Genomic DNA, 14,967 nt, shown 5'->3' with positions numbered 1-14,967 from the left:
AGGACATATTGGATTATATTATTGTGATTAATTGGAAGACTGTTATCACATCATCACACTTCAGGACACTGGTATATTAATAGATTCACGACTACCGGCACATCAACACCTTCAGCGCTAAATCTTTTATCAAACACCACTGGAATTTAATTACTGGTAAAACTTTATCCATTAGAACTGGTCATAGAATTTTTGGGACTATTTAGGATTTAATTCGCAGTACCATAAGTTCTTTTTAAATTTTCACTTTGTATTCTAAGGAAATAAATTATTTTGTTGAATTTGACAAACTTGTTGGTTTTCACACTTTTCTATTACTTAGTTTCAGACTATAGAATTGTAATGCGACAACTTTTTACATCATGAAGTTATACAAAAAATCCATTACATTTATGCATGTAATCAATGAAATTCTGATTGAAGTTTTGAAAAAAAAAATAAAAAGAGTGTTTTTATTTGAATATTTGTAAATGTTCCCAACAGTAATTTTTGAGAGATATGGTAACTGATGCCATTTTTAAATTTTCCTATCTAATAAACTTACAAGTTTGTCTTTATAATGCCAAAAATAACTTGTCCACCCAAGACTGTACACAAAACAATAACATACACCTATTAAAAAAGACTGCTTTAGGCTGGTTGTAATATGTACTTGCTTATAAGTCAAATCCAAATGCAAACAGCACTGACCCAGCTCTGCTGTCACATAATGTCCCTGCATATCAGAGTACACATTATTTGTTCTCATGATTAATCTTCACAAAATGCATAGATCCAAATCTGAAAATGAAATATGCAGTGGCAGATCTGGGTCAATGCATTTTGCAGTTTGGACCAATTTATAAGAGAGTATATATGGTATATAGTAATTTGCTACTCATTTGTACGTGTTTATAGTCATTGTTCTTGTTGATTTTCCCATTACCCTACCAAATTAATGCAGTTGTATTTTCCTTCATGTGTAATGGAACAGAAAAATTGTTGGTTGAAACTTTGTAATGCTACAATATAAATACTATCAGAAATATTTATTTTTAGTGGAAAAAGATCAAATCATCTTGTGTGTGCTTGTAGGTTATACATTACTCAAAATATATTTACCACATACACTCACATATATGTAGGAAGAAACTGCACAGACACAGATCTGCCATTACAACAAATCTGGCTCTATGCAGCTTGTTAAGAGTAATATGTGGAACAAACAACACAGACCCTGTTATGCTGACACAGTATGTGATGACAGATCAGGGTCTATATTGTTTGCAGTTGGGCCTGACTTGTAAGCAAGAATGTATATATATGCATGTATATGCTTCCTCAGTTCATTTAAAAGAAAAATAAACTGTGTTTATCAAAGTAAGTATCACTAGCTAATAAAAAGGTTGCATCTAATGAAAGTCGTCTGACTATGAAACTTATAAAAATTGGTACCCCCCAAAAATAGTGAATTTTATGAGTTCACAAATTATTTTTTTTGTTGGAGGGGGTTGCCATTTTTAAGTTTCTTGGTTGACACAAACCATAAATTTAAAGACCAGATGAACTAAAATCTGTTTTGTGCAAACAATAAGTTTCCCTTACTCAATCTGCAAATTTAAGAACTGACAAACTTCAAGTTTTTTCCCACAAAATTAAAACTGATGAAAATAAATGAATCCACCATATGCATTTCTGACTTTTAATTTTGTTTGCATGACTCCATTTGTCTTCTAAATGATAATGTACTCAATATGTCATGTAGTGCTAAATTGCTGACAGGTAGAATTTATGCTACTATGTGCTGACTTTACTATAGTGGTAAAATCTTGTGTTTGCTGCATAACTTGGTCTGATCCATATTATGCAACAGATCCTAGTGTACAATATCTAGACCCTGATCCACATTATGCAACAGTTAATAATGTATACTGTCTTGACCCTGATCCACATTATGCAACAGATCTTGGTGTACAATATCTAGACCCTGATCCACATTATGCAACAGATCTTGGTGTACAATATCTAGACCCTGATCCACATTATGCAACAGTTAATAATGTATACTGTCTTGACCCTGATCCACATTATGCAACAGATCTAGGTGTACAGTATCTAGACCCTGATCCACATTATGCAACAGATCTTGGTGTACAATATCTAGATCCTGATCCACATTATGCAACAGTTAATAATGTATACTGTCTTGACCCTGATCCACATTATGCAACAGATCTTGGTGTACAATATCTAGACCCTGATCCACATTATGCAACAGATCTTGGTGTACAATATCTAGACCCTGATCCACTTTATGCAACAGATCTTGGTGTACAATACCTAGACCCTGATCCACATTATGCAACAGTTAATAATGTATACTGTCTTGACCCTGATCCACATTCTGTAACAGATCCTAGTGTACAATATCTAGACCCTGATCCACATTGTGCAACAGATCTTGGTGTACAATATCTAGACCCTGATCCACATTATGCAACAGGTCATGATGTACACTGTCTAGACCCTAATCCACATTATGCAACAGATCTTAGTGTACAATATCTAGACCCTGATCCACATTATGCAACAGATCTTAGTGTACAATATCTAGACCCTGAGCCACATTATGCAACAGGTCATGATGTACACTGTCTAGACCCTAATCCACATTATGCAACAGATCTTAGTGTACAATATCTAGACCTTGATCCACATTATGCAACAGATCTTAGTGTACAATATCTAGACCCTGATCCACATTATGCAACAAATATTGACTTTGAGCTGCACTTAGCTTGGTGTGAAACATCTTGATGCTGATCTGCATTATGCAACAGATCTGGCTGTGTCAAGAAACTGATCCACATTATGAAACAAATCATGATGTACACTGTCTAAACCCGGCTCTGCACTAACCTTGGTGTAAAATGTCTAGACCCTGATATACACTGTACAACAGATCTTGATGTGCACTGTCTACACTTTGATATACATGTACATTGTACAACAGATCTTGATGTACACTGTCTACACTCTGATATACATTTTAAAACAGATCTTGATGTACACTGTCTACACTCTGATATACATTGTACAACATATCTTGATGTACACTGTCTACACTCTGATATACATTTTAAAACAGATCTTGATGTACACTGTCTACACTCTGATATACTTTGTACAACATATCTTGATGTACACTGTCTACACTCTGATATACATTGTACAATAGATCTTGTCCCGTAGTCAGAAAACTGCCTATGCCCAAATATTGAAGTCAGGCTCAAACTCCAAAATTAGAAATCACACTTAAAATCTGTCAGTATCACCTAAATATGGCAATTAGAGATATTTACATTATGGCATTTCAGAAATGATTCATAATATGGCAATTTTGGAGATATTCACATTAGGGTATTTTAGACATATTCACATTATGGCATTTTAAAGATATTCACAATATGGCATTTAGAGATTTTCACATTATGGCATTTAGAGATATTCACATTATGGCATTTTAAAGATATTCACAATATGGCGTTTTAGAGATATTCACATTATGGCATTTAAAGATATTCACATTATGGCATTTTAGAGATATTCACATTATGGCATTTTAGAGATATTCACATTATGGCATTTAGAGATATTCACATTATGGCATTTTAGAGATATTCACATTATGGCATTTTAAAGATATTCACAATATGGCATTTTAGAGATATTCACATTATGGCAGGAGCTACTTCTTCAATGATTTTAAAGAAACCGTCATTCCAATTGGTTGATGGATCTCCCTTTTATTGACAGGTAATTTTGTCCTAAGAGAACCTAATATAACTGTCCATAAACATGTTTATAATTCTTTTGATATACTTTCCAAAAAATATATATTTTAAATCACTAAATTTCTGTCCATGTCTTCATAATCAACCCTACATATACTACCATATATACTGACTTATAAGTTGAGTTTAACTGCATCTGGCATAGACAAAGACCTGTTGTTTCATTATGTATTGGCAAATCTGAGACTATGCAGTTTGTTGAGATAATAAGCAGAACAAACAACACTGACCCTGATCTACTAATACATTATGCAACAGCTGAACAAGATCTCTGTTGTTAGTGTTGATTGCAGTTGGACTCAACCTATAAGTGAGTATATAATACACCTAAAAGTCAAACCAATTCTATAAACATCAAAGGTGGAAATACTGGGAAAGTTGCAATGCAGGTTTTGGGGTAAAGGCAAACCATTGATAGTGTGCAGCATCACAAAGGGGATACTAATGAAGGGAAAGCATTTATTGAATCAAACCTAAAATTCTCCATGGCTCTGAAAATGAATAGTAGATTTATTTACAAAAAGTGTAATAACAAAACTACTAAATTCCTACTCAGATTCAAATATAAAGTTTACTTTTTAATGAAAGTCTTTCATTTTGTAGACAAATTATTATCTACATTTATACTGAACTGCTTAGCTATAGTATAAACTTTGTTACAAATATGACTTGTATATGAAAAAGTAAGTCAACTTAAAGTCTTTGTATTTTCCATGTAAACCTTTGCAAAATATGCACTCAACTATGAATAAAGTAGACCCCAATGATGAGATATGTGAGCATTAGTAGATCAGGGTCAATGTTATTTACTTGAAATCATTAGTTGGATAAACACCATGACCCTGATTTGCTTGCATATCATGTAATAACGTATTTTAGTCTACTTTACAGAATGGACTTGATCAGCACACAAGTGTACATATCATTTTACAAAAGCTGGTAAATGTCTGAATTTAATTTAGTTGGTAATTCAGTTTTCAAATAAAAATCTATTAATCTTTTAAAACTACACTTCTTAGCATGCATAAATATACTTCATTCTCTTGTGTACCATATACACTTGCTTATAAGACAAGTCCAACTGCAAACTGCACAGACCCAGATCTACCATCACATAATGCACCGGCAGGTCTGGGTATGTACAGTTTGTTAGGAATGGTCAGTAGAATAAACAACATAGATCCTGATCTGCAGGTACATTATTCTTCAGCAGACCGAGAGCTTTGTTGTTTACAGTTTAACTTGACTTATAAGCTAGTACATCTGGTACTCAATATTTAGAGACTTTCAATACTTTAAATAGGAATACATCTAAAGTGTCAGAACTAAAAATTATTTATCATGAATTTAGAGTCATTAAACTAACAAATTATCCACAAACAATATTTAAAAAAAGATAATCAACTGAAAGTTCTATGGAACTGATGCAAAACTCAACATTTAGTAAATTTATGAAATAAATATGTTAAAGATGAAAACAAAACTCTGAAGAAAAAATTAGCCACTCAAAAGCTAACACAGTACTATTTGTACTCAATGAAAAAAGTCTGGAAAAATAATAATGCTGGCAAAAAAAAGGGTTAAAAATTAGCCATCATCAAAATGGCAGTTATAGCAAATTTCAGCAGTAAGTCATTGCAAAAGCTGAAATTATCATAGACGGATAACTTGTGTTAGTTTTAATAAAATTCATAAGCATTAAGCTCTGACATTCACTTACTCTTCTTCAATCCTGATAAAATAAAATAGAAAGGAAAGATAACATTCTGATGACTGTATGTAGCAATAAGTCAAGTACAGCACAGTACTGGTTATCCTGAAACAGATTATAGGCATAGTTCACTCATACAGACTCCTACCATGCACCGTTTTGGAATTCTGATTCAGTTAAAATCAATTATCCAGCCAACCAGTCTTTTAGACAAAATCACCATCTCTTGATTGATCAAGAAAACTAGTGATTAACTGTACCATATTTGACATGACTCTTGATCAACCCAGAAAACTAGTGTTTAACTGCCATATTTGACATTACTGATCCAGACAACTAATGTTTAACTGTACCATATCTGACACAAATCTTGACTGATCCAGAAAACTAGTGTCTAACTGCATGATATTTGACAAATCTTGATGATCCAGACAACTAGTGTCTAACTGTACCATATTTTACATTATTGATCCAGACAACTAGTGTCTAACTGCATGATATTTGACACAAGTCGTGATTGATTCCGACAACTAGTGTCTAACTGTACCATATTTTACGTTATTGATCCAGACAACTATACCATGTCTGAGATGAGTCTTGATTGATCCAGACAACTAGTATTTAACTATACCATATCTGACATGAGTCTTGATTGATCCAGAAAACTAGTATTTAACTGTACCATATTTGACATGAGTCTTGATTGATCCAGACACCTAGTGTTTAACTGTACCATATTAGACATAAGTCGTGATTGATCCAGACACCTAGTGTTTAACTGTACCATATTTGACACAAGTCTTCATTGATCCAGACAACTAGTGTCTAACTGTACCATATTTGGTATTGTTGATCCAGACAGCTAGTATTTAACTGTACAATATTTGACAGCAGCCTTGATTGATCCAGACAACCTGGCTTTAACTGTACCATATTTGACATGAGTCCTAAACCATGCAGTCAACAAAATAATTATTTGAGTACATTTTATGAAGTTGGATGTCATTCCAAATACGGCCACAGTAAATTTAACCATTTGTTTTTTAAACTAATTTAATGCACAAAGGAAATGATAATGAGGCAACAGACATACCAGTACACAGTGTTCCAAAAATATGGTATCCATAGGTTTTAACATTATCAAGAAATAATGAACTGTGCAATCTGTAAAGGACACTGTATTTTGCAAATTTTGACACAACTGGGGAGTGTGCAATTCTTATGGCATAAAATACAGATTACATTTGTAATCCCATTGGATAATCTTGGTTTAAAGTCACTAGAGTTTCACAAGTTTAAAAGTACTGTAACTAAAATAATCTGGCAGGAGATACTAGAAATGATGCTATTTGAAAATTAATAAATGTTGAATATTTTGTATTTTCAACAGATATTTAATAACAACATATTTTTGTGGATTACTTGAGCAGCAATGTAGATAGATAAATAGATCTTAGATTGCAAGGTGGAGCAAGTATAAAGAACTTTCTATTTGGGTCTATAGAGGTATAATATTTAAATGTACATACATACATACATACATACAGACAGACAGACAGACAGACAGACAGACATACATACATACATACATACATACATACAGATATACATGCATACTTACATTGAGACACACAAACAGGTAAATAGATACACTAAATTCATTAATTTCTGTTGATATCAAATATAATTCTTGTATCAAATGTAATGTTTTTATCAAATATATTTTTTTTATATCAAATATCATATTTGTATTAAATATAATTTTTGTATCAAATATCTTTTTTGTGGATATCAAATATGATTTTTGTTGATATCAGATATCATGTTTGTGAAAGATGACATGTTCATCAGTACTTGAATTCATCGATTTGGGAAAGGAATACATTTGTTTTTAAATAAGAATTATTGATCATTAGTTCTTTAAACTTGTTTTTTGCAAGCAGTCCCAGATTTTGGTATCCCATAAAAATCGGTATCCCAAAAAAATAGTAAATTCACAGAAGAAGCAGAGACTAATTGGTTGTTTGATTAATTAATTGATTGATTGATATATACATAGACAGAGATGGGGAAGAGAGAAAGCATACAATATACTATAAGAAAGAGAATAGGATATCTCATACTACATGAGTATACCATATTACTCCCATGACAAGCTCACAGGTCATCATAAAATATAAAATGTATGGGTTTTAAAATCATACAGATCTGATAAAATTAGGATGTCATGAATTTTCTATGGCGGGATTGGCTTATGACTGAAAACGGATTTATATTAGGAGAGATGGAGTAGAATGGTTAGTGGTAAGCACTCACCTGTCTTCTTCCTCAAGTCTCTTTTTCTCTTCCTCCATCTTCCTTAAATTGATGGCATGTTGTTCAATACTTTTCTTTCTTGCCAGCCATACATCATAAGAGACAGTTCTTTTCTTACTTGATGAGGCTGGGCCACTGCAAAGCAAATACAAATAAAGGTTATTGTTGTTAATACCATTTGTTAGTGCAAGATATACATGGTGGCCAGTATAAGTGGTGGATGAAGAACCTGGGAAAACCCCAGTAAGAACAACCAACCAAAAAGGAAGCTACTGGCAGCTTTCTCGTACCTGCATTGACTGAGCCTGAGACTTGAACACATGCAGACAGAGGTGAGATGGCAGTGATTGGTAAAAGTGAGTGCTTTAGACCACTGAGCCACCCAGGCCCCTTGAATAAAAGGTAATTCAATAAATTCAATACTGTATATTTACTTGTAAGTTAACTGTATATTCACTTGTAAGTGAAGTCCAACTGCAAGCCACACAGACTCAAATCTGCCATCACATAATGTGCCAGCAGATCTGGGTCTATGCAGTTTGTTAAGAGTAATCACTAAAACAAACAATACAGACCCTTATCTGTCAGTGCATTATGCAACAGCAGCTCAGGGTCTATGCTGTTTGCAATTCAACTTGACTTATAAGTGAGTATATATGATAATTATTAGAAAAATGACTGTTAATCATAATGTTGTACCATCATCAAACTGTTCTACCTTAAAAATGTTTAAACACAGACCTATGACCTCAGATAACTCAGATCTCGAAACTTCCAACGCTGTAGAATGCAATACACTACCAAAGATTTTTTTTAGCATTTCTATGGTATGATGATGTAATGATTTTGTATTTATTTGCCTTTCAGCAAATAAATAAACTGAAGAGTTGATTTTTGTAAACTAAGCTAACTTGATCATGTATTCACATATTCTGTGCAACTTTCATATTTAGATAAAAAAATAAACTTGCCCAACCATCTGTTCCTACAGCTGACACATTAAGAAATGATTGGAAAATATACCATATATATTCACTTATAAGTTTGGTCAAATTTCATAAACATAGATCTGCCACTGCATAATGCATTGGCAGATTTGGGTCAATATAGTTTGTTATGAGCAAACAGGAATTTAAACATCACCAACACTGATCTGCTGGCACATTATGCTACAGTAGATCATAGTCTATGATGACTGCAGTTGGATGTGACTTAAATGTGAATACATACGTTAACTGTACAGGTTCATGGAATTGCATCTTATTTTAATGGTTTGGTTTAATGCCATTTTTAAGTACATGATAGGCTTTACATGGCAGCCAGTCTATTTGGTGGAGACAAAACCTGAGAAGATCCAAGAAAGGACCATCAACCCACAAGAAGCCACATTCAAACTTTCTCACATACCCACAATGGCTGAGCCAAGACTCAAACTCAGACAAACAGAGGTGAGATGTCAGTGATCTGTAAAGATGAGTGCCTTAGACCTGTTGGCCACCTGTGGCCACCCTTATTTTAATGATTGTTGTTGTTGTTGTTGTTGTTGTTTTAGGGTTTAATGCCATTTTTCAGCACACGATAGGCTATACATGGTGGTCAGTATTAATGGTGGAGGAAGAAACAGGGAAAACCCTGGAAAGAACCACCAACCCACGAGAAGCTACTGGCAAGCTTTCTCACATACCCACATTATCCGAATCTGAGACTTGAACCTACGCAGACAGAGGTGAGATGGCAGTGATCCGTAACGGAGAGTGCTTTAGACCACTCAACCTCTCGGGTCCCCTTTAATGATTCTAAAGTATCACAAACTTTCAGATCAGAGTGGCCTGAATTCCTAAAAAATATCATCAGGTGATTAGCCATTAGTGTTAATTTCAAGCATCTAACACAAAAAGGTCAAAGGCTGATGTGTAGTGCTAAGGCATCCTACACTATCTCCACAAGAAAATTATTAGCAAACTGATCACGAACTCATTATTTACTCTACTCCATCATAGATGAATGTAGAAAATATTTGTCCAAATGTCATTTCCTATCAAAACTGCATGCTTGATAAAATCTTTGGATTTATATCATACATTTCTGGATTATTTAATTTATTCTCATTTATCAATTACATTTTTGAAAAAGTGCTTTACATAAATCATGTTGTGACAAATGTATAGATAACACAGGTAAAAATATATTTTCAATGTATTACCGAGGAAAGAGCTTAAAATATGTACATATTAGATTTGTTTATGGCACAACCCTAAAACATGATTCATTGATTGATATCCATAGTTATACTGTACTTTATGAATGTGTCAAGATGGAGACAAATGTCTTCTCTTTCTGGGTTTGAGACCAAAGAGGTTTTACCATATACATTCATTTATAATAAGTTGAGTCCAACTGCAAACAACACAGACCCAGATCTGCTGGAGCATAATGAATTGGCAGATCTGGGTATATGCAATTTGGTAGGTCAATAGATCTTAGATTGCTGGACAGACAAGAGTATACAGAACTTTCTATGCAGGTCCATAGAGGTATAACATACATGCATGCATACATACACGCATACATACATACATTACATACATACATTACATACATACATACATACATACATACATACATACATACATACATACATACATACATTACATACATACATACATACATACATACATAGATACATACATACATACATACAGACATACATACATACATTACAGACATACATACATACATTACATACATACATACATACATACATACAGACATACATACATACATTACATACATACATACATACATACATACATACATACATACATACATACATGCATGCATGGATGCATGCATGCATACATAGATACATAGATACATACATACATACATACATACATACATACATACATACATCATACATGCATACATACATGCATACATACATACATGCATACATACATACATACATACATACATACATACATACATACATCCATTAGCTGTTGCATATTGAACTGGCAGATCTAAGTATATGTAGTTAGTTAGTACTAATGAATAAAACAAACACAGGCACTGCTCTGCCAGCACATTGTGTGACAGCAGATCAGGGTCTATGTTGTTTGCAGCTGGAATCAAATTATAGGTAAGCATATCCTGTATCACCAACACCAGATGATACAAAATCCATAAACTCCTAAAATCTTCAAACACAGGACAGTTATCCCCATTCCATGATACTTTGAACTGCTAAAAAAAAAAGTTATGGCCAAAAGTATTATTCTCCATGGCATTACAACTCTGGTAGAGTACTGACACCACAATGGTAGGAAAGCTTTTGATATTATATATTCATTTTTGTGTTTCATTGTTGCGAATTTTGAACTCCATTGGAAAAAAAGCATTTTATTCATGCCTGTGATAAATAGAACATATACTTGCTTATAAGTCAAGTCCAACTAAAACCACATAGACCCTGATCTGCTGTCACATAATGCAGTTAGACATGACTTATGCACAAGTATATATGGTAAAGCAGGATGAAAATAGATATCCATACTACTTGTAAACAGACTGAAATAACATTCATGTTTGAGCTAAACCAATTTCGGTACATGAAAAATGGACTGTTTCTTTGTAAAATGAAATATTAAACTATTTTGACAGATGTCTCTAACTGTCTCTGTCAAAGAATAAACAAATGACATTCCTGGCTGAAATTTTGGTACTTGCTGATGTTTTCATTCTATGTTCATGACAGCTTTTGTGTTTTACTTCTACTTTATAAGCATGCAGTGAGTAAATCCTTAATCTGTAGTACAAAGATAAGCCTTAATACTCAAAAGAGATTATCTTTTCAGATGCTAGTTTCATTTTCTATAATCAACAACAATAGTTATGAAATTAATGGAACTAAATCTTTTCTGAAAATTAAAACAAACAAAAAATGAAATTTGTTTACCTGTTTCAGTGTTATTCTCTATGGAGCTTGTACATTTACTACTCAATGGTTAATGCTTACCATAAATCTAATATGACCCACAGTATTCTCGAATGTATACAAACATTGTAAGCAGGTCAGGCTATGACCAAGAAAGAAAAAACACTGCCACTTTGCCCATGAAGAACCTGTACCCGAACATGACAAATATTTACCTTGATTTAGTAATAGCTGAGAATGAGCTTATTATCCAACATATTTTTTTTCTCTCAGAAAACTGCAGTAAATTTAGGGCAAATATCTGTAGGGGTTGCAGAAAATTTATTTTCTAGTAAATAGATTGATATTCACTCCACACCAAGTTTAGATAATCCAGTTTCTACATCCAACTTTCTTAAAATTAAATAACATCATGGACAGCAACTGAACCAGCATCAACCTGGTCATGAGTTCATCACATCAAATACTGAACCACCCACCTGGTCATGAGTTCATCACACCAACTACTGAACCATCCACCTGGTCATAAGTTCATCACATCAAATACTGAACCACCCACCTGGTCATGAGTTCACCACATCAGATACAGAACCACCATGAGTTCATCACATCAAATACTGAACCATCCACCTGGTCATAAGTTCATCACATCAAATACTGAACCACCCACCTGGGTCATGAGTTCATCACATCAAATACTGAACCACCAACCTGATCACAAGTTCATCACACCAACTACTGAACCACCCACCTGGTCATGAGTTCATCACATCAATACTGAACCACCCACCTGAGTCATGAGTTCATCACATCAATACTGAACCAACAACCTGATCACAAGTTCATCACACCAACTACTGAACCACCCACCTGGTCATGAGTTCATCACATCAATACTGAACCATCCGCCTGGGTCATGAGTTCATCACATCAAATACTGAACCACCCACCTGGTCATGAGTTCATCATACCAACAACTGAACCACCCACCTGGTCATGAGTTCATCACATCAATACTGAACCACCCACCTGGTCATGAGTTCATCATACCAACTACTGAACCATTCACCTGGGTCATGAGTTCATCACATCAAATACTGAACCACCCACCTGGGTCATGAGTTCATCACATCAAATACAGAACCACCAACCTGATCACAAGTTCATCACACCAACTACTGGACCACCATGGATCCTCTGAATGTTATGGTCAGAGTTAGGAAAAAGAACCTTCAGACATACATTTTACAATATTCTCTTGGAAATTTCACTGGCTGCCATCTTTAGACAGATCTCTACCATACCAAGGTTTATCTTCTACTCAATTCTTTCTTGGAGAGTTCATTTTCTTAAAAACTAAATTTTGGTCTAAGAACTGTTTACTCAAAGTTGTTCACGACAAGCACAATAAAATGTCCAATTTATGAATAATAATTGGACAGGGGGAAAATGGTCTCAGTGGAAAGGTAGTTGTCTGATTTTAGAAAAAAAATTTGTTCTTCTAACAAGTAAATGGAATGACCTATATATTGAAACTACCGGTAGTCTGTACAATAACATGTGTTGATACACTGAAATCAGTTTTTACACTGAAACCAGTCTGTATATTAAAACTAGCCAATACACTAAAACCGGTCTATAAAGGTCACTCAAGGGTTAAGACAATGTTTTCCTTTATAGACAGGTTTTCTCTATATATAGGTGAAATATGTAATCTAAATAAAATATATTTCAAAATGTTGTCCCTTTAACAAAAGATTTCTTTTATAAGGTGGATTAGCAGTCCAGATATATGTTCAAATTATGAACCTAAGAATTTATAAACTTCATAATAATCACAATTTCACAGTAAAACTTCTTTAAATGGAGTACTGTTGGAACTAAAATTTCATTTCATAGTGGATGAAAGTTTGAAGAGATAGTTTGTTCAGCATTAGAACTACATGACTTAGTCCGATAAATCAATCCCCAAATCTGTGTTGATATTGATGGACAATACATGGGTCTGATGTATCTTTCTGGAACACACCAGCGTACACTTTAGACACTTACCGGTATTTGGTAGCAGCCATATTTAGCATGACATTCAAAATGACCACAGGACAGAGAGTTGCGATATTCCACATGGATTTACAAGTCACCAAACATAGGATTTGCTACAGAAACAAAATGTACATGTCACTAAAAGGACCCTTCAGCCGATGGTAGCTCCACAGCTGCAGGAAATACCAGTAAGTGTATAAAACGAACATTGATGTATGCAGACAAAACCAGCTGCCGATTTTGCAGCTTTTAATGAATAGATGATATCAGTCCCTAAACTGCCAGTCAATATCAGATGATATCAGTCCCTAAACTACCAGTCAATATCACCATTGGTGTGGGACTGATTTATCAGCCAACACCTCACTGGGATCAAAATATGCAACCAGTCTGAAGAGGAAGATAGATTATAGAGAGGCCAATTTACGGCAGATTTCTTGTAATTCTCCTTACTTCTATTGCTATTAATTACAATCATATGTGAAAGAAAAAACAATGGTCAAACTAAAACTAAGATTTTGGAAAATATTACCAATACACAAGTATTTGAACTGAACTGTCAGCTAACTGAGTAATTTAGGCAGTGAGACTGCTTAGGTTAGGGCTCAGTGTTCTTAGTTTCCACTGTACAAACTCTTCACCATCAGAAACATTTAAAAATTGAATAAGCTCAGTCCACAATCACAATAATATCCCTACACCTTTATGTTAGTGCAGAACACAACATCATGATAGATTAGAGTGCACAAAATATATGGAGCATCATTTCATACTGCAATGCTAAGTTTTTTTAATTGCATAATTTAACAATATATTAAGATTTAATTAACCGATTAATTAAATATCATAAATGATATCAGTAAACAAATACTGATGAATTATTTCAGATCAAAACCACAGTATGCTTAATTTCTAAATTAAAATATATATACTACAAAAATCCAGTTTAATAAATACAGCATAGTATTGCTCCATGATTTATAGACAGGATAAAAAATGCTTACTGCATATACTAGCTTATACTTTAAACCATGATCTGCCATCACATCAAGCACTGGCAGATCAGGAGTCTATGTTCTACTGATTACTCCAAATAAATGCATGGACCCAGATCTGCTGGTGCATTA

The 14,967-nt window shown here is 33.9% G+C and overlaps 1 protein-coding gene across 6 annotated transcripts in view; it reads right to left on the bottom strand.

The window, feature by feature from the left end:
• LOC149780878 (uncharacterized) overlaps nucleotides 1-14,967 on the bottom strand; it is a 52,875-nt gene that overhangs the window by 12,772 nt on the left and 25,136 nt on the right. For 5 of the 6 annotated variants that reach the window (XM_089937979.1, XM_089937976.1, XM_089937980.1 and 2 more), the window contains one exon: nucleotides 7,861-7,995. In XM_089937979.1, the coding sequence (XP_089794105.1) occupies nucleotides 7,861-7,995 (135 nt within the window). Of the gene's footprint in view, nucleotides 1-4,306; nucleotides 4,325-7,860; nucleotides 7,996-14,967 lie in introns of all 6 variants that reach the window. The other variant, XM_089937978.1, reaches the window with a different exon arrangement.

Source organism: Sinohyriopsis cumingii, chromosome 16, assembly GCF_028554795.1.
Source record: "Sinohyriopsis cumingii isolate HCF-2022 chromosome 16, ASM2855479v2, whole genome shotgun sequence".
NCBI lineage: Eukaryota > Metazoa > Mollusca > Bivalvia > Unionida > Unionidae > Sinohyriopsis > Sinohyriopsis cumingii.
This window is presented reverse-complemented; position numbering and strand designations above follow the sequence as displayed.